Raw genomic sequence first — 23,687 nt, 5'->3', positions numbered from 1 at the left:
ATTCCCTGCTTGATTCTTTCTCATTAGGGAAGGAGGCGCTGAGAACAACCAATCACAGCTGCCCTATGGTATTTTTAAGTGATGTTGCCATCCAGCTGCTCAAAGAGGAGGAGCCACAGAGCTATGTGAACTGACCTCCGCTCAAAGAGGCGGAGTTAACTCTGCATGGCTGCAGTGGAGAAGCATCATTCACATCAGTCCTTGGCTTCAAGCAGAGCTGATGTCCTGCAGAACCACATCACAGCCGCAAAAAACGGACGTAGTGAACCCTGAAGGAGACTGGGGAGGACCGACCCAGGAAGGAGGCAGGAGGCAGAGCCAGGCGCGCTCATCCTCTTAACCCTTGGGCTATCTTAGATGACCCCCCCCCCCCCTTCCATTGAGGTGTTCTCCCTACCATGATAAAGGTGGAAAGATTTCATGTAATCCATGGACACCAGTGAAGATCACAAATCATTGAAGAAAAAAGGTTCAGAGCACTGTCTAGTGGGTCTAGATGACCCAACTCCCAATGGTAAAGTGCCTAGGATAGCACAAGGGTTGCCGATATAAAACCAATTTTGAGCAAAACGCGCTGATTCTGAGTCTTATACCCAAATGTGAGTGTTTATAGCTGATTTCAAGATTTCATTTTGTCCTAATAAACTATTTTTATGAAATCTAAACAAGACTAGTTCTACTACTTCTGCTGAAAATATCCTGTTTTTTCCAGTGTTAGGCCGTTTCCCGCCAGCTCTGGCAGAGCTGCACGCTTTTCTCTTGATGAAAGCCTGAAGGTAACGCTGGACGCAGCCTCCCTGCAGGTCTTTCCTTCACCTGCCTGCAAACCCACTCAGACCTGTGAGCTCAGAGGCCTCCGGCGTTTTGGAGCGTGATGCGAGGAGCGCGCCGTCCCTTCAGGATTTTCTTCTCGCTGCATTTTCCTCCAGAAAACAGTTCTGAGGCAACACTCATTGTGAAAACGTTTATTAGAAAACGGACCCCCCCTTCCTGCATGTGACAATGATGCGTCTGTGCGGCTCAGTGACCTCTTCACAATCTCTTCTGTGGAAAGCGGAGTGCCCCCCCCCTCAGCTGGACAGGAGCCCCCATTTGCCGTAGCAGCCCCCCCTTAGGTCAGGGAGAGACTTTGTGCGACAGAAGGAAAAGTGGCTTTCCCCCAACCGAGAAGAGGCGGGGGGGGCTGTGCTTTAATTTTGAAAGGGTGGGATTGACTGTGTGTCAGTTTTTGTCCCTTTGCAGTCTTTGGATTGAAGCACTTCCTGCTGGAGGGAGGCGCCATCACGCAGAGGGGGACGGCGTGTGGGGGTCCAGCCCGTAGCGGTAGCTGTTGTGGGCGCGGCTGCTGTGCTGCTGGCTGGCCGGGGCCTGGAGGGGGCTGTCCTGAAGCTGCTGGCCGGGCTGGGGCTCCACCCCGGGCCCAGACGGGGGATGGTGCGGCTCGCTGGCGCCTGGCAGGTTGTCCAGCTCGTCCACCTGCGGCCCCGGCGGCTGCAGCGCCACCAGCTGGTCCTGGGGAATGTCTGCGGCTGCTGCAGCCAGGTTGGTGCTGGACTTGGACTTGACACACTGGAAGTCCACGTGGCGACTCTTCCCCTCCTCCTTCTCCCAGGACATGCGGATGAAGGGGCGCTGGACGTAGTTGTAAATGACCTCAGGACGGCCGCCGGGACGCCGCTTTACCTTCTCCTTATAGGTGGGATATCCTGCAGAGGGAGAACATGAACCATCAGAGGAACCAGAGCAGGAATCGGCTGCATCACCTCCTTCACAAATGCAAAGCTTTAGAAAACGAACTCCTCTGTCGAAGCAGAAAAGTGTCTGGATTCTGTTTGACAACCTGGATCATTTAATCTGGAAGAAGAATGAATCCTTCTGAGATTAGATTTTGTTTAAGTGATGGGATGATTGTGGCTAATCCGTGCTAGTTTGATTGTGTTAATGTGTTCAGTAGTTTAGATCATCCCCAACCCCCGGGGTCATTTGGTACCGCACAGAAAAAATAAAATAACTTACATGACTTCCGTTTTTTTTTAATTTCAGAATCTGAAAGATGTTTTATTTTGAAAAATTGCCCATTTCTCTGTTCCATTCCTCTATGTCACTCTTGACGCAGGCCAATTTTCTCGTCTCGGTCACGTGATAGGATACCGCTAAAATAAAAGCCAGGAGCTAGCTAAATGAATGTAAAAACAAACGTCTTTGGAAAGTTTCTTTGCCAAGTGGAAAAGGCCCAGCCAGGAGACAGAAGAGGAGCCTTCCACTTCCAAAAAAAGAAAGCTACATTTGATAGACAGTATCAGGAGTCCTACTTACAATATGGATTTATCCCAACAGGAGATTCCCACGCACCATTCAGCATTGAGGTTAGTTGGATTTTCCATGCACTTATTTTGAAGGCATGTTTAAATGTTATAATAATAACGACCAGGGAGAGTTGTGGGCAGAGAAGATGTTGCTCATGTCATAATTCATGTTTATTGTTATGTTTAGAAAATACCACAGTTTTCATGCAGGTCATATTATTTTGTTGTATTGTAGTGTCGTCACGTGCACGTTTGGTCTGCTGTCAGAGTTCCACAGGCTGCAGGGGTCACTGTCGGAACTGGCATCACAGGGAATTAACCCTTGTGCTATCCTAGGCACGTCCGTGAGAATTTTGCCACACAGCAAACCGGTCCGTGGCTGGGGACCGCTGTTTTAGAACATCTGTGAAAGGTTTTATGGGTAAATCCTATTCTGCACAAATCCTACTTCTATCTTTCAACAGCATTTGAATAACTATAATCTGGTATTTTCTTCAAGTTTGTTGCTCAGATTTAAAGCCCATTTTGTCATCTGTGTGGGGGCAATAAAGTTGAATTGAATCTAATTAGGGGGCCCTTACAGGACTGAACAGGGTTTAGCTTGAGATTAGGCCTGCACAATATACCGCAAATTTATCGTTATCGCGACATCAAGCTGTGCAATATGCATACCGCAAAAGACGGCGAAAATCGCAATAAATGGTTACCTTGACCCTTGTGCTATCCTAGGCACTTTAACATTGGGAGTTGGGTCATCTAGACCCACTAGACAGTGCTCTGAACCTTTTTTCTTCAATGATTTGTGATCTTCACTGGTGTCCATGGATTACATGAAGTCTTTCCACCTTTATCCACCTTTGTCATGGTAGGGAGAACATGTCAATGTAAGGAGGGGGGGGGGGTCATCTAAGATAGCACAAGGGTTAAATGTGCTAAAACAAACTCATGGCAGCTTGAAACATTGAATAAATGAAATAAATCCCTTTATGCGTTTAACCAATCCGAAGGACCCGTTTACGTTGTTGATCAATCAGATGAGCCCTTTTATGTTTGATGTTTGCCTCCTATGTCGACAAGGGTCATTTGGAGTATAATTTTTATACTGTTGAAATGGAAATTATGTTTTTGGTTGGTTTGACATTTGTTTATATACCGCAAATTATATCGTTATCGCAATATTAATCACCAATATCGCATATCGCGAGTTTTCCTCATATCGTGCAGCCCTACTTGAGATGCTTCTCTTTGCACGCAGAACATCATATTCAGCGCTTTTGGTTCAGGAAGCGGCGTTCCAGAAGTCATTCGGGTGGCTCACCGGCGATGCGCTCCTGCAGCAAACCTCAGTTTGAGGAAACTAAACACCTTTAAAGCTAGACAAACTGAGTTTGTTCTATCGACTGTATACGAGAACTGGACTTTGACTCCTCTCCCCTGGCATTCCAAACAGGAAGTGCCTGCTGGGAAGCCAAACTTCCATAGACTTCTACAGAGAAATAAACAGCTGTTACTCATTCTATTGGTCAGAAGACTCATTCTTGATCTGATACCTTTTTTCTTTTCTTTAAACATTTTCTTCCTATTTTTATCAATATTTTTTCTGAAGCACAAGTTATTCAAGTCATACACTGACCAATCAGATGCCTCAATAAAGGTGGGGGGTTTCATGTCGAAAGCGTTTGACAGATTCTCCTGAGCCCACTTCTAAGTGGTAGGGGTGTGGCCTTTCAACAAGCTCACTCCTGTGGCCAAAGTGGTTGTCATAGAAACACGGACCAATCCCTGAACGTCGACTAGTTCCAACATGGCGGCGTCTGTATCACAAAAAATGGACTGAATGGACTTAGATTTGGTTGGAGCTTGAGGTGAACCATTTTCTATGGATGACGTCCCCCTCACTCAGTCCAGTTCTCACATACAGTCTGTGCTCATGGGAACCCAGATCTCCATACGAGTCTCATCATCAGGTGATAACGAGAACATTCAAAAGGTTTCTCCAGGAGTGGAAAGAAGTTGCTGGTAGTTCTGATGAGGCTGAGTGTCACGATCCGGCAGACGACTCACCTTCTATTCCCAGCCGGATCTTCTTGAGCCCTCGCTCCTTCAGCACAGACTTGGCCACGTCTCTGTTCTCGATGTACTTGAAGAAGCGGTAGAGTTTGGTGCTGTAGATGACTGCAGAGACACCACACACTTTCTGTCTGTTTTTAGGCTACAAAACGTTTTCCTCTCTTTGGAAAATAAACAACAGGTCAAGAACACAAGCGCAGAATTCAGGAATCTGGTTGAGTTTCAGTGCAGCTCCTTCCATTCCTTCTTTTAAGGCTCGACCTGAACAACATGCAAGGGTACCGTGATTTCCGGATTAGAAGCAGCTACTTTTGTCACACACTTTCAACCCTGCGGCATATTCAATGATGCAGCTAATTTATGCATTTTTATCCTTCTATTTTTTTAATGCATTTTTTCTAACGGCCGCTAGGGGCGCTCGAGCAGAAAGGGTAAGAGTGAGACAAGCGGTATCTGTGTCGAGGGGACGCACGTTTAATGTAAATTCTTGCTTTATGAATGAATAGCACGAACAGACTCTCATCATGGAAAATGCAAGGAGAAATGCAGATGACGCAGCTTTCAAGTTAAAAGCAGTGTGAAAAAATCACCAACGGGTTTGGAAAAGCCGGTCTGCTGCGTGACGGAGAGGACAGCGCGAGCTCAGGAGAGAATTTACCTCAGAGTGACACTGACAGGAACAACGAAGGAGACACTGAGAGAGTGTGGCGAAGAATATCTGACACTATTCCAATCCAACACTGAGGAGGAAGACTTCCATGGTTTCAGTGCACAGGAGGAAGATAAAGAAAGCTCTCAGTGACTTTTACGTTCATGTTTTTTTAAAACAGCCCTGTCAGTGCTGTGTTATGGTGTGTAACTGTTGTGGAAGAAAACTTCCGGCACAGCGCTAGCCTCTGTGCAGCACGCGTCTATAAGTTACTGCTGCTCTCAGTGACTTTTACCGGTATGTTTTTTAACCACCCCTGTTAGTGCTGTTACTACCATATTGCTGCCGTGTTTCTGACACGTCACAGGGACTGTTTGGAAAGAAAAGCTCAGGTATATTATTAAAACTCTTCCTGTGTACCGTCGTTCTTTGTAAATACATCATGTGTTGAGCCTTTCCTGCGACTACTTTTTTTTTTCTTTCTTTCCTCTCCGCTGAAGGCGGATCTTCCTTCGGGGTTCACTTCCCCATTTGGACCCTCAGAGCCTCCAGAGCGGGTTAAAAAAGAACCCTTCATCATTCCTCTGGGGGAAACCTTCTTTTACTACCCCTTCCTACTACTACCCCTTCCTTACTACCCCTTGTTCCCCTTCCCCCTGTATATCAAACATGAACTCTCCCCCCCCCACACACTTCCGCTGTGCTCTCTCGCTCCCTCTTGCGCTGCACGCCCTCTCTTTTTCTTACACAGACAGGCGCGTGGTATCAGCACATACACATCCTCATTTTACAACACATGTTTCAATGTGGGCACGTGCGGCTTATGGACAGGTGCGGCTTATGTATGTACTAAATGTTTTATCCTTTAAAAACGTAATTGGTGCGGCTTATAATCAGGTGGCTTTATAGTCCGGAAATTACGGTAAGTAAGAGTGAAGTGGGCGGGACGAAAAGCTTGTAGTACGTGTTACATTTTTTTTTACCCCCTGAAACCCATGGACTGCAAAAGGCGCCCCTTGGTGCCGTTCAGGTGAGCCCTGGTGGTTCCTGGATAGTGTTGCTGGATGAGACATGAAATCCAGAGCGGGGGATGTCTTACTCTGCGAGTACTCCTCCCCCATCTGAGGCGGGTACTCCTCGTCCCAGTCCACCACGTCGTCATCGGTCAGTACCACCACGTGGCACTCTCGCTCGCCGCTCTGGGCGCTGGCCACCATCAGCGGCAGCACCATTTCCTCCAGGTAAGACTCGAACTGACGCCGTGCTCCGTCGTTGGACAGCTCGTGCATCAGGGCGCCTGAAGGGAGGGGGGGAGGAAGAGGCAGGTCAGCTCCATCACAAACCCGCCCCCCCAGCATCCCATCAAAGTTCTCCTCCTTTTCCCTCAAAATAAACCTTATCGTCCATTCCCACACATCACCTGTGAGGACTCTAACACTGAAGCGTGATGGTAGGGGGGGGGGGGGGGGGGGGGGGGGGGATGGTGTCCTTCAAATCTGTTTAAAAGATGTTTGAAATAAAATAAAAATATCCAGGAAAACAATCCAACCATTGAAAATCCCCACTTTAGCACAGCTGTCAGAAAAACCAACAGCAGCCGCTAGAACACACCTGCACTTCTCCTGACGACCAGAGGAGGGCGACGCCTTGCTTAACACGCCTGTGAGATTTAAGGTCAAAATTCTGATGAACATAATATGATGTCACAAAACAGCCAAAGCAGAGAAAAGTATTTTAAGAAAAAGCAGGATTTCATGATTTACTTAAGTTGTGTGTAAAATCATAGAATCAAAACATCCCTCTGACACGTTTTCCTATTTAATCAGCCTAAACCAGTTTAAATAGTTCAGCAGAAGCTTGGGCTGCAGCGTTGAGGAGAGGAAAGCCTCTCATAAAAACATCCCGTCACCCCTCCACCCACAAACAACGACTTAAGTTCCATTTTCACTCTGTTTAAACACAGTGCTGCTTTAAGCTGACGGGCTTGAACATTCCCTTTCACATTTCTATCAACAGTGAGGGGAAGCATTAGACTCCTTCTGAGGGGACAAGTCTTTCCTTGAAGCAGAAACCAGAACAAAAAGCATCAGTTTAACTAGTTTCTCCACTAGATTATGCGGCTGCATAAGAAGCTACACATGACCTTCTTAAAGCAGCCTGAGAGCTGAGGCGGCTCCTCCCACACAAACCCAGCGAACATCTGAAGCAGAGCGGCGAGAAGCTGCCTGAAGCTGCCTGAAGCTGCAGAGCGCCGTCCGGCTTTCTAGGTAAAGAAGGAGCAAGAAGCATCTTTTCCTAACAGCAGCACTTCTCCAGCGCAGCAAAGCCGTCCACACTCACCCAACGGTGCATGGAGGGAGAACAGCTACAGCCTGGCGCCACAGCGGCGGCTGGTACTCACTGAGGTCTCTGCACTTGATGGTGCTGTAGCTGAAGGAGATGCAGAGGTAGTCACACGCCTCCCTCAGCTCAGGGATGGAAACGCCATCAGGGCAGCGGATTATTCCAGACTTGTAGTAATCCTGCCATTTTTGTCCACACATGCACACACAAACACACGGATGAACCCGGGAGGCGGGCGGTCATGCGCGCACACAAGCAGAGAAGGAAAAACAAGACGCCATTATTAATGCTGCCTCGCTCAGAGAGGGAGGGGGGGTGAAAGCCAGAGAGGAGGGGGAGACGGGAGCTGCTGAAGCCCCGCCCCCTGTCTGCTTTGACTTTGTTTGGTTTCTATGCTTCATCCTCACGAGAGAGAAACACAGTCATGCAGCAGGAGAAGAGGAAGAAAAAAGATAGATTTTTGTTTAAAAATCTCAGTAACTCTGCATAAAGTCGCCACATTTCTCTTCATCCAGGAGACCAAACATCTATGAGGCTACACTCCAGCTGGTCATTGATCAGGTAAAGGTGTCCTTGTCAAATGAGCCCCCACCCCCACCCCCCTGCTTCTGAATGTAAAGTAAAGCCAGAAGTGTTGCAGTTCCACAAATGACCACTGGAGGCTGAAAGAGAAGTTTCTCATCTACTGTCATAGCAATGATGTTTCCCTTTCGGCTTTTCCCATCAGGGGTCGCCACAGCGAACGAGTCGCATGGTAAACATGGCAATGTTTTACGCCGGATGCCCTTCCTGACGCAACCCTCTCAAAGCAGCCGGGCTTGGGACCGGCACAGAAGTAGAGAAGGGAACAGGGAGCAGCCGGAGTCGAACCCTGGTTTCACGGACGGCGCCGCAAACCAGCACGAGCTAAACTGGCTCTGACAGTGAATGAAATCTACGGGTCACACCAGGATCTGCTTCAAATGAATGGAAAAGCACCACTGTTCATTTGAACAATAGACATTGTAAAAAAAAACTGAATAAGAAAAATATAAACCTAAATTTGACACCAAATAAAAAGTCAACCTCATTAATAAGAGCTGCTGTTGTTTCTCTTGCTCTTCGTCCTAAAGAAGGATTTTTTGTTTCTAGTGTTTTCAGTGTGGCGGTGGGGCTAAGAGCCCATTGGCTACCGGGACATGATAGAGATTATGATGAAGAACAGCATCACGCTAGGGGTGCACGATATGAGGAAAACTTGCGATGTGCGATATTAGAGATTAATATTGCGATAACGATATAATTTACGGTATATAAACAAATAGAAAAATAACCAAAAACATCATTCCCATTTCATTGCAACAGTTTAAAATTATAATCCAAATGACCCTCATCGACATAGGTGACAAACATCTAACATAATAGGCCTCCATCTGATTGGTAAACAATGGGAAGGCGTCCATCTGATTGGTCATAGCATAAAGGGATTTATTTGATTTGTTAAATGCGTCAAGCTGGCATAAGATTGTTTTAACACATTTTGGGTTTACGATTTATTGCGATATTCGCCGTCTTTTGCGATATGCCTATTGCAGAGCTGGATATTGCGATAACGATAAATTTGCGGTATATTGTGCAGGCCTACATCACGCAAAACTAATTAATCAAATTCAAAAGCAAACGTCTGAATTAAAAACTGTAAATTAAAGACTGACAATGAAGAAAAAAAGAAAGAAATAATATAAAAGTAGAAAATACAGAACGGCAGCTGTTCCAAGTACACATCTTTTTATTTGGTAACAGTTTTAGGTGTAAAATTTGTTGTACAGAATCTTCAAATTTACTGTTTTTTCTTTGCATTTTTAACATTTCTTTAAAGTTTGAGTTTAAAACTTTTTTTAAGTTTTATTTTATGTTTTTTTTTATTCATTTAAAGCTGATCCTGATCTGAGCCCACAGAAATTTCTTTAGTCTGGACAAAAGAAGCGTCAGTTGATGCTTCTGGTGACTTTTTCTTTGCCATCATTGCTGTCTGTGAAACAAAGTTAAAGTAAGATAATATAAGTTTACAAAGAAAAGAAAAAAAGAAAGTTTTATTGAATGAAAATTGATTAAATGAACGGTGTTTGCAGCATACATTTACAAGAAAAAATTTCTATATTAGTCAGAAAACAATCTCCCGATCCTCTCCTTGTCGTTTGTCAAACGTTTTTATTTTGACTCCTTAGGAAAAGTATTTTTTCTCATTTTTCTTATTTCATTTACTTTAAAAAGAATTTCCCTTGATGTGATAAATGTCCAATATGTTCTAGAGGACAATAAATGAGAGAAAGAACTGAACTTGTGTTTCTATCAAATCAATTCAGTTAATTCAAAGTCCATTTTTTATTTTAATAAACTGAATTTCACACATTTTTCCTCGCTGATCCATCTTTCCTCATCTGTCTTTTTAACTGTTCTGTTGTCGAAGTAACAAATTGATTTGCTGTGCATTTGTGGAAATATATTTTTTTCTACGTTTTCTAGGAAAATTCTTGAAACATCAGGGACATTGGAAATGTGATGCTCTGTTCTGAAAACAGACAGCAGCCCTTCAATGCATTGAAGCTGGACGAGCTGCAAAACTCAGACCGGCTTCTGTGAGCTTCACACAACTTCAGCATCTCAGTGAGGTATCATCCTTTAAAGAACACAATGTGCATTTGCAGTGACGTCTGCTTCAGACGATGTCCGATTGGCCAATCTACATGTCAATCAAGTCCCATACTTCTCAGTGAGGACTTTCCTCATCTTCATCACTCACCAGGATGGCTCTGAAGACTGTGGAGCTGATGCCTTCTGCCACCTCAAACTCGCCTTTTTCATTGGGTCGAGTAAAGTTGTTGTCCCGACCAGAACCAAACATCCTAGAACACAAACCAAGAAAGAAAAACACATTCTCTGTGATTACCATTGGATGTAGATGAAGATCCACACATTGGACTGGAATGATGGACTGATCAGTTTTTACTGACATCACATGTCTGTTGTGATGCACTTGGTTGTTTTCACCAGCGGTGGGCCGTCAGGGCCTTCAAGGCTAAAAATATCACAATCGATTGTAATTTGTATTTTGTCCATGCATATTCATTAAATCATTCCAAATGGTCTGTCCATTTCCTTTTATTGTGTTTATGATGGTTATGCTGCTTCCAAACAGACGTATTTTCTCATTTTAGCATATAACCATTCACATTTCAGCTGTCCTCTGTTGCCAGGCAGGGTCAGAGTTAAAGAGACCTTCAATGTCTGTTCTGCAGGCCCTCTAATGCAAAATCAATGTTGGTCATTAATTTCCTTCAACCAATCAGTCAACTGTGAGTTGGTGTCAGCAGGGCATTCTAGCAGATTTACGTCACAGTATTCAGACCTTCTGATTGGACAGAAGTTTCAGGAAGTCCCATGCGGCCTTGTCCAGTTTGACACAGAGCCATGGAACACTTTTTGACGTGTCTCAGTTAAAAACAGAGCTGACTGTAATGTCCTCCATGGAGGATTTAGCAGGAAAATCTCTCATTGATCTCCTTGACTTCCTTCATCAGAAAAATCTGAGTGAATCGTGAAGCAGCTGTACAGATTTGTGTGTTTGATGCTGGCCGTTCCTGTGTCCACTGCGTTTGTCCAGCGGACATTTTCAGCTCTAAAGCGGATTCAAACCTACGCAGAAACACAACTGGACAGACTGGGCTCTCCGCACTGGCCTTGATGGAATAGAAAAGGACTTCTGGATGGAACTGAAGACCATAATCTACATGACAGGGTGATGGACTGTTTAGAGGAGAGAGAGAGGAGGATGGATTTTGTCTCAAAATAATCTGATTTATTTGATGAGTGAAATGATCAACATCATAATAAATAATATTCCAAGTGTATGTGATTATTTTCAATGTTTTTTCCTTGGCTGTAGTTGCATAAGCAGATTTGTTTACTGTTTTGTTTATTCCGTTTATTCAGAGGCATTCATTGTGGCTACAGGAGGTTTTTGATCTGCAATGCAAAGCTGGTTTCTGCATCATAAAATGGTTCAGGGGTTGAGGGAATCAGACGGAGCACCACTGAAGGCCCAGGTGTGTGATGCACGGACCACCACTGAGGTTCACATTATAGTAAAATAAACCTAATGTGTTTCAATCCAAATGGTATTTTCTAATATTGGTCATACTCAACTGATTTCCTTTTAAAATGATTTTATAATAGTTTAGGTTGATTCGATTAACAACTTGCCTCAGACAGATCAATCTGGTTGGATCGTAGGAATAGAAATCAATTTATTGATTACGTTGAATAACTGTTACACCCTTGCTGATTCCCAGACAAACATGCAGACTAGGGCTGGGTTGATTACATGGATTTATTGATCTGAATTGATCCAAGTTTAGTAGATCAAATATTGACCCATAAAAGTAGAGATCCATCTTTTATTCCTTTCCTTTTCCGGTGACCTAACAATACTCTCGTTAGAATTTGTGAGGGCTAGTCTGCTAGCTTGATGCTAACATATAAAGGAATTTCCCATAGGACGGCTCACGATTCTTCCAATCCACTGGAATTTGAAACACGCCACCCTCCTCTTCATCGGGCATTCGCAGACTCAGCATGTCATGTTATAATTAAATGCTGGAGATGATCGCATGGCTTTAAAAGTAGAAACGCCGCTCAGAAGTTCTCCGTAGTTCTCGCTGACAGTCGCAGGCAAATCCAGACAAAACCGGTGTGAACTAATTATGTGATTGTGGTTACGACTAATGCGATGAGCTTTGTGCTTTGAAGCAAACTGTAAGAGCCTGATTCTTCCCTGGAACTGTTTTTTTAATCATCCTTCACTCTCTTAACTTTTTTTCTCAAGACGATAAAAATTGTTTAAATTTCCAAACTCTTAAGGAAACATGTTTTCAAAGTAACCATTTGTGGTCTAAAGCACCGTTTTCTGCTCAGATCTTCTAGAGCAGTGTTTTTCAACCTTTTTGAGCCAAGGTACACTTCTTCCTTGACAGAAATCCGGCGGCACACCAGCATCCAAAAATGTCGCTGTTTTCCTACATGTCGTGATAAAAGTTGTGATAGTTTTCAATAAAAACTTTGAACTAAATTAGTTGAAAATCTGTACAGGTAGTTGTTTTTCCTTCCAGTTCCAACACGCAATTTTATGTAACCTCACAAAAACCAAATGAGAACAATAATAAGTTCTTTTTTTTTTATGTTTTACTATCACAACATGTGTGATAGATTTTATACAAAAAAGACCACCATTTTATTTATGTTTGGGTTCAATTGTAACTACATACAAAGTGAACACGATGAAGTTTTATTAATGTTTTGTTTGTCTTATACACAAATGTAACCAAAAATGTTTTTAATTCTTTTGGGTGAACAAATAGTTTAAATTTAGTTTCAATATGTCTGTTGGCCACTTAGCCTTAATCCTGTTTCTTTTATTTTGTTGCTTGTATTTAAGCAGAACTCTTTCAATTTTTCATAAGTAACGCTGAATTCCTGCTACATACATATTGTTAGAAAACTGTTTTAGTTAGAAATGTGATTTGGACCAAACACAAGGATGTCTGGCTGTTAATGATAAACACAAATGACGAAGGAGAACCAAACCGTTTACCTCGGATTTCATCAAGAGGAGTTGAAAACCGTTAAAACAGATCCAGACCTCGAGGGCCGGTGTCCTGCTGGTTTTCCAGAAAACCTTCCTTATTTCCTGCTGATTACCTGGATCAGGTGTGTTTAGCCAATAAGGAGCTTCAATGGCAAGTTGGTTGGGAAACATGTAGGACACCGGCCCTCGAGGCCTGGATTTGGGGGCCCCTGGACTAATGTGTGCATTCATTGGCTTTTCTGACAGTTAATAGAGTAGCGTCATTGCAATGACACTGTTGCTTTAACCCAATGCATCATGGGAGATGTAGTGCAAAAACTGACGCTGAACATTTTTGTTTGTAATATAAGGTTGTTTAGAACCTTTACAATGTTAGTGATCTGCACATTTTTGTTGGAGCTTCTCCGATTGAGAAACCATGTAACACTGGTGTTATGTTGTTAACTATCTCATTGGTTTATTATTTCACTAATGCATTATACAGTATGTAAACTGTATCAAATGAATATGAATGTCTTCAAAACATTTACAGATTATTATTGTACTTCTATACAAATATGTCTAAATGTGTGAACTGTGTCAATTCAAAATCGAATCCAATAGAATGGATCAAGAGAATTAAAAAATGTCGTGAGTTGAATGGATGCAGGCTCTGATGAATCGAATCATTATTGGTCATAGCCAGTCCTAATGCAGACGCTGCTCCACTGATATTAAAAACTCTTTAACCAAGTCAGATCTCTAGCTGAATGATCAGAGCAGTTTTACAAAACTATAATCTTCTTAGTCAATAACTTACTTTGTAAAATTCCAGAAAAAAATGATGCTGTGTGCAAATTCCGGTAAGGCTTTCTTTTACAGTACAGTACTTACAGTGTACTTAAGTGGTATTTACATGGGACTTATTGTGCAACTACTGGGTACTTTCAGGGTATGTACATGGTACTTTTTATGGGATCTATTGGGTACTTACGGTGTGTTTACATGGTAGTTACATGATACTTTTTTTGTGTTTACTCTGTACTTACATGGTACTTATTGTGTATTTATGTGGTACTATTTGGTTCATACCTATGTGGAACATACTGGGTATCTTTAATATACTTACTGGGTATTTACATGTTGTGCAAAGGTGTCTTTTGTGGTACTTACCACGTGTAAGAACAAGGCAAGTACAAATAAAGTACCTTGACCTTTAGGTCTGCACTCGTATGTTTCATGGTATTTACCATGAATTTACCACAGAAACTACCCCTAGGATAAGGGTCAGCACCCCAAATACATACCCAGTATTTAGTACTAAAAGTACCATGTAGTTGAGTGGAAATAGGGATGACTTTCTTTTACAGTCCAGTTTCATTGTACTTAAGGGGTAGTCCAGAACCAGTGTCCATCTATGCTCACTAGATTAGCAAATATAGACCACAATGCATTGCTTTTGACATTTAAGAAAATTGTATTTAAAATATTTTTTTATAAATCATCCTAGTTTTCGGTGGCTGCACGGTGGCGCAGTGGTTTGCGCTCTTGCCTCACAGCAAGAAGGCCCCCGGTTCAAGTCCCGGCTGGGGGACATGAAAAAACAACATCAATGGGGGACCTTTCTGTGTGGAGTTTGCATGTTCTCCCCATGCAGGCGTGGGTTTTCTCCGGGATCTCCGGCTTCCTCCCACCATCCAAAAACATGCTTCATAGGTTGATTGGCAACTCTAAATTGTCCATAGGTGTGAGTGTGAGAGTGAATGGATGTGTGATTGAGGATATTCTACCCTGCGACAGACTGGCGACCAGTCCAGGGTATCCCTTGCCTACGCCCAAGTGGCCAGGATAGGCTCCGGCAACCCCGTGACCCCGAAAGGGAAAAACGGTCAAGAAGATGAATGAATGAATCATAGTTTTCATCTTTAAAACTCTGCACTCTAAAAAGAGTATTTGGCTGTAGTTGGAAAGATGAACTTTTTTACATTGTTCTAACTTAATTATTTAGTTTGGTGAAAATGAATCATTTTTTAAGTTCATTAAACTTAAAAATAACACGTCTGACATCAATTAATTTGGTGGAACTTTGGTGTGAAGCTGTCAATGCGTCATGATGTCATAACGAAAGGCAGCGCAATGAATAATGGGATACCATTATCTTTGCCTATCTGGGCAGATTGGGGTTAAATTGTGAATTTTTGTCCATGTGTTTTGTTGTCTAGCTGTTTTATTCTGTTTTAACTAGTAATTTAAACTGTTTTGTTTATTTCTTTCTGCACCATGAGTTAGAGTGTGGGAGAGGATGATGACAGAACCCCTTCAGTGGAAAGACACTGTATGTTTTAATATTAAAGACTGATTACACGACTTGTGAATTCCTGCCTTGTAATGCAAGACATTCCTGGGTCATTCATGTCTTTGATATGAAATCACAAAGCCCATTGGTTGAAACTTTAGAAAAATGTGTCGGATTACATTATATAAACAAAATAAAAATAAAAAACAACGTTTTAAGTTCTTTCTCTTTCGGCTTTTCCCATCAGGGGTCGCCACAGCGAATCATCCTTTTCCACCTCACTCTATCATGGACATCTTCTACCCTAACATTAGCCAACTTCATGTCCTCTGTTAAGACATCCATGTATCTCCTCTTTGGCCGTCCTCTTGCCCTCCTGCCAGGCAGCTCCATCTCCAACATCCTTCTACCAATATATCCACTATCCCTCCTCTGAACATGTCCAAACCATCTCAGTCTGGCTTCTCTGACTTTGTCGCTGACACAGGCAACATGAGCCGTCCCTCTGATGTACTCGTTCCTTATCCTGTCTAACCTGGTCACTCCTAAGGAGAACCTCAACATCTTCATCTCCGCTACCTCCATCTCAGCCTCTTGTCTCTGTCTCACTGTTACCGTCTCTAACCCATAGAGCAGAGCTGGTCTCACCACTGTCTTGTACACCTTTCCTTTGAGTCTTGCTGGCACTCTTCTGTCACACAACACTCCTGACACTTTCCTCCAACCGCTCCAACCTGCCTGCACTCGCCTCTTCACCTCTTTTCCACAATCCCCATCACACTGAACTGTTGACCCCAAGTACTTAAACTCCTGCACCTTCTTCACCTCAGTCCCCTGTAACCTAACGCTTCTACCTTGATCCCTCTCGTTCAGACACATGTATTCTGTCTTACTACGACTGACCTTCATACCTCTTCTTTCCAGAGCAAACCTCCACCTCTCTAGCTGTTCCTCCACCTGCTCTCTACTCTCACTGCAAATTACAATGTCATCCGCAAACATCATTGTCCAGGGAGATTCCTGTCTTACCTCGTCTGTCAGCCTGTCCATCAGCATAGCAAACAAAAAAGGACTCAAAGCTGATCCTTGGTGTAGTCCCACCTCCACCTTGAACTCCTCTGTCTGACCTACAGCACATCTCACCACCGTCATACTTCTCTCATACATGTCCTGAACTACTCTGACATACTTTTCTGCCACTCCAGACGACCTCATACAGTACCACAGCTCCTCCCTCGGCACCCTGTCATACGCCTTCTCTAAATCTACGAACACACAATGCAGCTCCTTCTGACCTTCTCTGTACTTTTCCATCAACATTCTCAAAGCAAAAATGGCATCAGTGGTGCTCTTACGGGGCATGAAACCATACTGCTGCTCACAAATCTCCACCTTCTTCCTAAGCCTGGCTTCCACTACTCTTTCCCACAGCTTCATTGTGTGGCTCATCAACTTTATTCCTCTATAGTTGCTGCAGTTCTGCGTGTCACCCTTGTTCTTAAAGATTGGGACTAGAACGCTTCTCCTCCATTCCTCAGGCATCTTCTCACTCTCTAAAATCCTATTGAACAACCTTGTTAGAAATTCCACTGCTGTCTCTCCTAGGCACTTCCATACCTCCACAGGTACGTCATCAGGACCAACGGCCTTTCCGCTCTTCATCCTTTTCAGAGCCTTCCTAACCTCATCCTTTCCAATCTCTGCTACTTCCTGCTCCACAACAACCACATCTTCCTCCCTTCTTTCCCTGTCATTTTCCTCGTTCATCAGCTCCTCAAAATACTCCTTCCATCTTTTCTGTACACTCTCTTGGGTTGTTAGCACCTTTCCATCTCTGTCCTTAATCACCCTTATCTGTTGCACGTCCTTCCCATCTCTGTCTCTCTGTCTGGCTAGCCTGTACAAGTCCTTCTCTCCTTCCTTTGTGTCTAACCTGTCATATAGCTCATCGTAAGCTTTCTGTTTGGCCTTTGCCACCTCTCTCTTCACTTTACGCTGCGCTTCCTTGTACTCCTGTCTACCTTCCTCAGTCCTTTCTACATCCCACTTCCTTTTAGCCAACCTCTTCCTCTGGACGCATTCCTGTACTTCCTCATTCCACCACCAAGTCTCTTTACCGTCTTTCCTCTTTCCAGATGACACACCTAGCACCTTCCTACCTGTTTCCCTGATAATCTCTGCTGTAGTTTCCCAGTCCTCTGGAAGCTCATCCTGACCACCCAGGACCTGCCTCAACTTCTGCCTAAATTCCTCACAAGTTTCTTCATTCTGTAGCTTCCACCACTTGGTCTTCTTTTCTGTTTTCCCTCTCTTCTTCTTCCTGACCTCCAGAGTCATCTTACACACCACCATGCGGTGCTGTCTGGCTACACTCTCTCCTACCACCACTTTGCAGTCATTAACCTCTCTCAAATGACCTCGTCTACATAGGATGTAGTCCACCTGAGTACTCCTACCTCCACTTCTGTATGTCACTCTATGTTCCTCTCTCTTCTGGAAGTAAGTGTTGACTACAGCCATTTCCATCCTCTTCGCAAAGTCCACCACCATCTGTCCCTCCAGATTCCTTTCCTTCACACCAAACCTGCCCATCACCTCCTCATCACCTCTGTTGCCCTCACCAACATGCCCATTAAAGTCTGCTCCAATAACAACTCTCTCTCCTCTGGGAAAACTCTCTATGACCTCATCCAACTCACTCCAGAATCTCTCCTTCACTTCTAACTCACAGCCAACCTGTGGCGCATACCCACTGACTACATTCACCATCACCCCTTCAATTTCTAACTTTAGGCTCATCATCCTGTCTGAGACTCTTTTCACCTCTAGAACACTGTTTACAAACTCCCCCTTCAGAATCACTCCTACCCCGTTTCTCTTCCTATCAACACCATGATAGAACAGTTTGTATCCTCCTCCAATACTACGTGCCTTGCTGCCCTTCCACCTTGTCTCCTGCACACACAGTACATCTACCTTCCTTCTCTCCATCATGTCTGCCAGCTCTCTGCCTTTCCCTGTCATTGTGCCAACGTTAAGAGTCCCTATTCTCAAACCTATGTTCCTGCCTTTTCCCTTCTCTCTCTGGCCACGGACCCTTCTGCCTCCCCTCTTTCTTCCACCAACAGTAGTCAAATTTCCACCGACACCCTGTAGGTTAACAGCATCGGTGGCGGTCGTTGTTAACCCGGGCCTCGACCGATCCGGTATGTCTAAAGTGTTGTGGATGATTCGCATGGTTATTTTGGTAATAAGTTAGATCAACTTATTACATTGACTTGGATAGCCATAAAAATGTAAGTTTAATATACTTAATTCAATTAGGTGTTATCAATTGAAGTGATTCAATTAGAGTGTGTGAATTTGTAAATTAAAATGTATATATTTATTACGTTTTTATTTCAACAAATGCGTGACATCATATTTGGCATTAATAAAAGTAGTGGGGTTGTGTCCGAATTGAGCCAGAAACCAGAGCGCTGGATTGTTCCGCACCATATAGACTTTTAGGGGTTTAGAAGACACAGTGTTAAAACGTTTGTTTTCAGGTTCCAATCACAGATTATTGAAGTTTGTAACAAGTTCAAAGAGCTTTTCTTTGAACAGACGGTCAGACTCCGTACCTGCCCAGCATGGTGTTGGGCTGAGCCGTGAAGATGGCCGGATCCACCACGAATCTGGTGTTGTCCACGATCAACGTGACGCGTTCTCCTGGCCGGATGGCTCCTCGATGCTCTTTGCTGCTCACGTCATACACGTACACCAGCTCGCACAGCCCCTGGACCACAGGGCGGGAGTGGAAGTCCAGTCCAGGCGAACCTATGGGCCGGGGCGCATAGCCTCCTCCTATGTGGTGGTAGTTCTGAGAAACCCTGGGGGCACGTGGGCTGGAGGGTCTGGAGGAGGAGCCTCCATCGCCGCGTTCACGGTCTGTGTGAGCAGAGCGGGATCGAACATGAGGCGGGTCTCACAGAAGGACTTTAGTGTCTCCTCTGACTTCCTCACCGTGCTGTCGCGTTGGGGAGGTGACATTTCTGATGCAGGGTGTGAGCCCGCCCTCTCCTCTCTCATGGGAGGAGTCACGTGAGCGGTCGCCGGAGCGCCGCCGCTGTTCCCGGTAATGCTCCCCACCCGCCCGGTCTCTGGTGCCGCCGACATCCCCAGCCCCGTAAACATTCATGGTCCTGACCTGCAGAGGGCGCTGCAGCGGCTGCTGGTCCCAGTCCAACCCTGACAAACCACGCCCCTCCCTTCAGAGGAAACACAAAACCACTATTAACACACAAACTGAAACACAGACACAATCACACACAAAGACACGTTTACACAAATCAAACATCTGTCTTTGGTCTCTATCATGATCAGGATCCAGGGTTAGAACGTTCTAGCAGAACTTAAGAGTGAGAACAGAATGCGGATCGTAGCCGACTTCTCTGACTCTGAGTCCAGTGAAGTTATTCAGCTGGATTTTCTATTTATAGTTCACTAAACTGAGGTTTATTCCAAAATAAACAATAATTGTGGTAAACAACATTTTGCTCCAAAGCAACAAAACATACTCAGAAATACAAAACAAAAAATAAACAAAACATGCGATTAGAACATGATTTTAAAAAAGAACAGTCGTCATCTTTCCAATTCTCATCTTTCAGCTGCTTTAAAGTTTAGGAATGTTTCACTTCATTGTATTTTAGCATTATCTATTTTCTGTTTCATTATGTTGTTTTTTAATCATCATTTGGGTTTTTTGAAGCTATGGTAACAAATCAGTTTTCCCGTTGTGGGATCAAATATTCTTATTCCCAACACACATTGAGAAGAGACACAATATTCCTGTCAGCAGATATTTGCATAATGAGGTTAATATAAGCAAAAACAAACACATTTCTGCCCACAAGTGTCTGTGACAACGTTCTGGTCTGACTGTACAGCCATGATGACCCTGAACACATCATCATACCTGAGACCGACAGCAGCAAACCTCAGGAAGAGGAGAGACTGTGTTGTATCTTTAATAAACGACGTGGTAAATATTTATCCTCAAACTGCTAATAAAGATCAGGCAAAAGTCAAAATAGCAACTTGAATTTATGACATCTGACTGAAATGCTTTGACAGTTTTTATTAAAATGTGTCACTTTTAAGCTTCATATTCAGCCCAACAACAAGCAGCCCTTCAGTCTGTGACAGCAAACCCTGCAGAGATGCAGAAGAAGATTTGGATTCTGAATGGCCAATAGAAACTCTGTCTGCTCCTCGGCCCTCCTGCACAAGCTGCCAACGTCCTTGAAGACAAGGGTGGCCATCCAGGGGAGAGGAAGAGGCGTGCACGCAAACACACACCTCTGCAACCTGACCGGCATGGTGCCGACACGTCCACTCCATGAACACAAGCAAAGTCCCTTTGTGGACCTCCAGAATTCCCTGATCCAGCATCCACCAATACTGAATACTTAGCAGAACAGAGGCAAGATAAGTAAGAAAGGGTCTTCCAGAGGAGCCGGGCTGGCAGCACGAGCAGCAGGGTGGAGGGAACAAAGGAACTGGGGGGGGGCAACATTTTCCTCAGGACAGGAGCATCTGGAGGGGAAATGAAACCCAATCTCTGCTCGTTCTTTACCATCCAGCAGATTCTGGTGTTTTCAGAAAGCTATACGTTTGGTGTAATGAAGGCAATTCTTTCCCAGACTTAACCAAGACATTTATGTCAGCTGAGGATGCAGGAGTCCAGGCAGTCTATTAAAAGCATGAGGTGAGAGCAGCAGGGTGAGCGTCCAATCAATTATTTAGGAGCTCCTGGCGGTGAAACACAGTCAGGCAGAAACAGGAGCTGCATTTCTTCAAACACAACACGCATGAAAATACCACGCTGCCTCTAGAAGAGCACGAATGAAACGACCCACAGCATTAAACAGAAGTCTTCTGCCGTCACTGTTTGGTATCAGAGGTCCCATCAAGGACAGAATCCCCCCCATCTGTTTCAGAGACAAGACAAAGAGCTGCCGGTGTGACCGCGAGGCACAACAGCGGGGCTCCAACCCTCAGCTGGGAAAGCGGACCTGCACCTACCGGTCGGTATCAGAGGACCAAGTGAAGACAAAGCAACAGGGAAGCAGCTGGGGGACGACGGCGGCACACAAGCCCTGCGCTCCTCCAAACAAAGCGGGCTCCCCGGCCGCTTCAGCATCCCCGCTCATCACTTTCCAACTTCATCCGCATCGTTTCACGCGCCCATCCTGCACAGGCAGACGCAGCAAAAAGCTGCAGCTCAACGGAGGCGACCACGATTCAGCCAGTCACTGGGGGGGGGGGGGGGGGGGGGGGGGGGGGGGGGTAAAAATGTGCATGTCCTGATTCAATCAGAGCGATGCTGCCTTCAAGTGCTCCTCGGAATGCACCCCTTTCCGTCTCAGCGAAGCATTGCCGTGCAGTTTTCTTGTAGTCGGGTAAAGTGTTGGGATTCAAACCATAGAACCGCCATGAAAAAATTCCAATGAAGATGAGATTACTGACCAAGACTTTGAAGCATCTAATCAACCTTCATGTCCTCAGGAAAAGGTTTTATCTGCACAAACGTCAATAAAAGATCCCATTCAGAGGCTCTAACACGAACTACAGTCCCTCTGTCCTACACATTTATTCTTTATTGACTCAGCACTCCCTGATGTGATATGAAGGATTAAACTAGAAAACACGGATTTTTAATCAAAGTTCCTTCAAATACCACTTTCTCTAACAAAAAGAAATGGAACAAAGGAAAACGTCTATGGAGAAGCACAATTAAGGGACATAATGTCTATTCACCCACTCATTATTCACAAGCACAATGTAAGGCCAAAAACGAACACAAAACCTCCCAGAGAAGTACTGAAGAAAAATGACTCCAGAACATTTGAGCTCCCTGCTGAGTCTGGTGAGAAGGGAACATGCAGAACATCGCCGAGGATGCTGATAAAGGATGATTCCCTCCACCCTTAAACTCTTTAGGTTATCACACAAACCACAGCAAAGCAACAAGTCACAAAGATGTGCAGAGCAAACAGGAAAAGAAACATTATCATAGATTTCACAAACACTAAACTGCAGATCTACTACTTAAAAATATTCTCCCACATTGCTGTATTTGCAGATCAACTTTATACAGTTAGAAGATTTCTAAAACCTAGAGATGTCTTTTATTTTCATAGGTAATTTAAAACAAGATGAAAATACAAAACCACGGTGGTGCAGTGAGTATGAAGTTCGTTGGTGTCGAAAATAACACTCTCCACGCTGTTAAAGAAATCTCACTAATTGTTTTGTTTAACATCTCTATGTTTCAGAGGATGACATCATTCTAACCCTCACCAACATCAAGAACAGCACTTTTAGTTAAAGCAATGGTATTGGATACGTTTTAACGTTTATGATTTATGTTTTACTTGTAATTTAATTCCTCTGTGTGTCTTTTTTTTAATGTTATTACCATTTGGACCTTGAGCTTATTATAAAATTATATTCTAATTTAAAATCTTAATATTGTAAATCACTGCTTTGTTCTTCTGTTTATCAGCATAACAACAGAGTTCATGAGGTTTGGTGACAAACACACACATGTAACAAAGAAAATCAATAAACCTTTTAAATTTGACAGAATTATTCTTATAAAAAAACACTTTCTAATTAGTTGTGTTTATTTCCCAAAAACATTTTTTTACTGATGTGTGACATGTTCCTTTTTTTGCCTGCAGGGTGCTTAATTTAATTACAAATTATTTTTAATATTATTAAATTGTCATTACCAAAAACATGTCCAAAATGTGACTATGAAAACCTAAGTCAAAAGAACAATACGAGTCACTATAGCAAACCTGCTGCTAACATTAAATAGCATCAGGCTGAACTAAGAAGTAACAAATAAAACCGCGCAGCTTTTCAGCAATTCTTTAAAACTGTAATAAAAAAACCAAAAGAAGATCAACACTGATTACCGAAAACCTGCTGCTCGCATCACACAGATGAATCAAACAGAAAATGTAAATATACGTAATGATTGAAAAACGCTTTCTAAATTCCGATTTTTAACATTTTTATACGTTTTATGAGTTCATTAAAAAATCTTCCTCGCGCTATGAAAACGGGCTCCACACAGCCGCGGGGTAGCTACAGTTAGTTTTTAGCTAACTGGAAACTAAAGAGTTTAAGTTAGCTTTATTTACCGCTTTTCTTTACATTCCAGCGCGGGTTTCAGTTAGCGAGTTATCCGGTTAGCCGTCTAACTTAACAGTAAACCTGAAAAGAAAAAGACGGTCGTCTTCGAGGGAAAATTTCCTTTACTTCATCCACGAGCTCCATGGAGATCTGTTTTGGTATGGGACACCTGAGTTCTCGTCTAAGATATCGCGATAAAAACACCAGCACACCGAGAACAGGGATCTATGC

The 23,687-nt window shown here is 43.7% G+C and overlaps 1 protein-coding gene across 2 annotated transcripts; it reads right to left on the bottom strand.

Moving 5' to 3' along the window:
• Window positions 1–950: 950 nt before the first annotated feature.
• btbd10a (BTB (POZ) domain containing 10a) lies at window positions 951–23,644 on the bottom strand. 2 transcript variants are annotated; one of them, XM_023955411.2, is made up of 8 exons: window positions 23,465–23,644; window positions 19,272–19,516; window positions 18,890–19,196; window positions 10,151–10,253; window positions 7,427–7,547; window positions 6,125–6,322; window positions 4,371–4,481; window positions 951–1,706 (listed from the first exon to the last, which is right to left on the bottom strand). In XM_023955411.2, exons 2-8 carry the CDS (start codon window positions 19,444–19,446, stop codon window positions 1,282–1,284), a joined length of 1,440 nt encoding a protein of 479 aa, XP_023811179.1. In that variant the 5' UTR covers window positions 19,447–19,516; window positions 23,465–23,644; the 3' UTR covers window positions 951–1,281. The 2 variants fall into 2 exon arrangements, with proteins under 2 accessions (XP_023811179.1, XP_023811178.1); XM_023955410.2 differs by lacking the exon at window positions 23,465–23,644 and adding an exon at window positions 21,336–21,645.
• Between the last annotated feature and the right edge of the window lie 43 nt (window positions 23,645–23,687).

This window comes from Oryzias latipes, chromosome 6 (assembly GCF_053564925.1).
Source record: "Oryzias latipes strain Hd-rR chromosome 6, Olatipes_Hd-rR_3.1".
In the NCBI taxonomy this organism is placed as follows: Eukaryota; Metazoa; Chordata; class Actinopteri; order Beloniformes; family Adrianichthyidae; genus Oryzias; species Oryzias latipes.
Note: the sequence above shows the minus strand (reverse complement) of the source record. Positions and strands in the feature narration are given on the sequence as shown.

Coding starts and splice junctions, on each gene's coding strand:
- btbd10a (XM_023955410.2), bottom strand. CDS start 21,463: ATGAGCGGGGATGCTGAAGCGGCCGGGGAGCCCGCTTTGTTTGGAGGA. Junction 19,517..21,335: donor TGGTCCTCTGATACCGACCG/GTAGGTGCAGGT, acceptor TTTCCTCTGAAG/GGAGGGGCGTGGTTTGTCAG. Junction 7,548..10,150: donor CAGTCTTCAGAGCCATCCTG/GTGAGTGATGAA, acceptor CAAAAATGGCAG/GATTACTACAAGTCTGGAAT.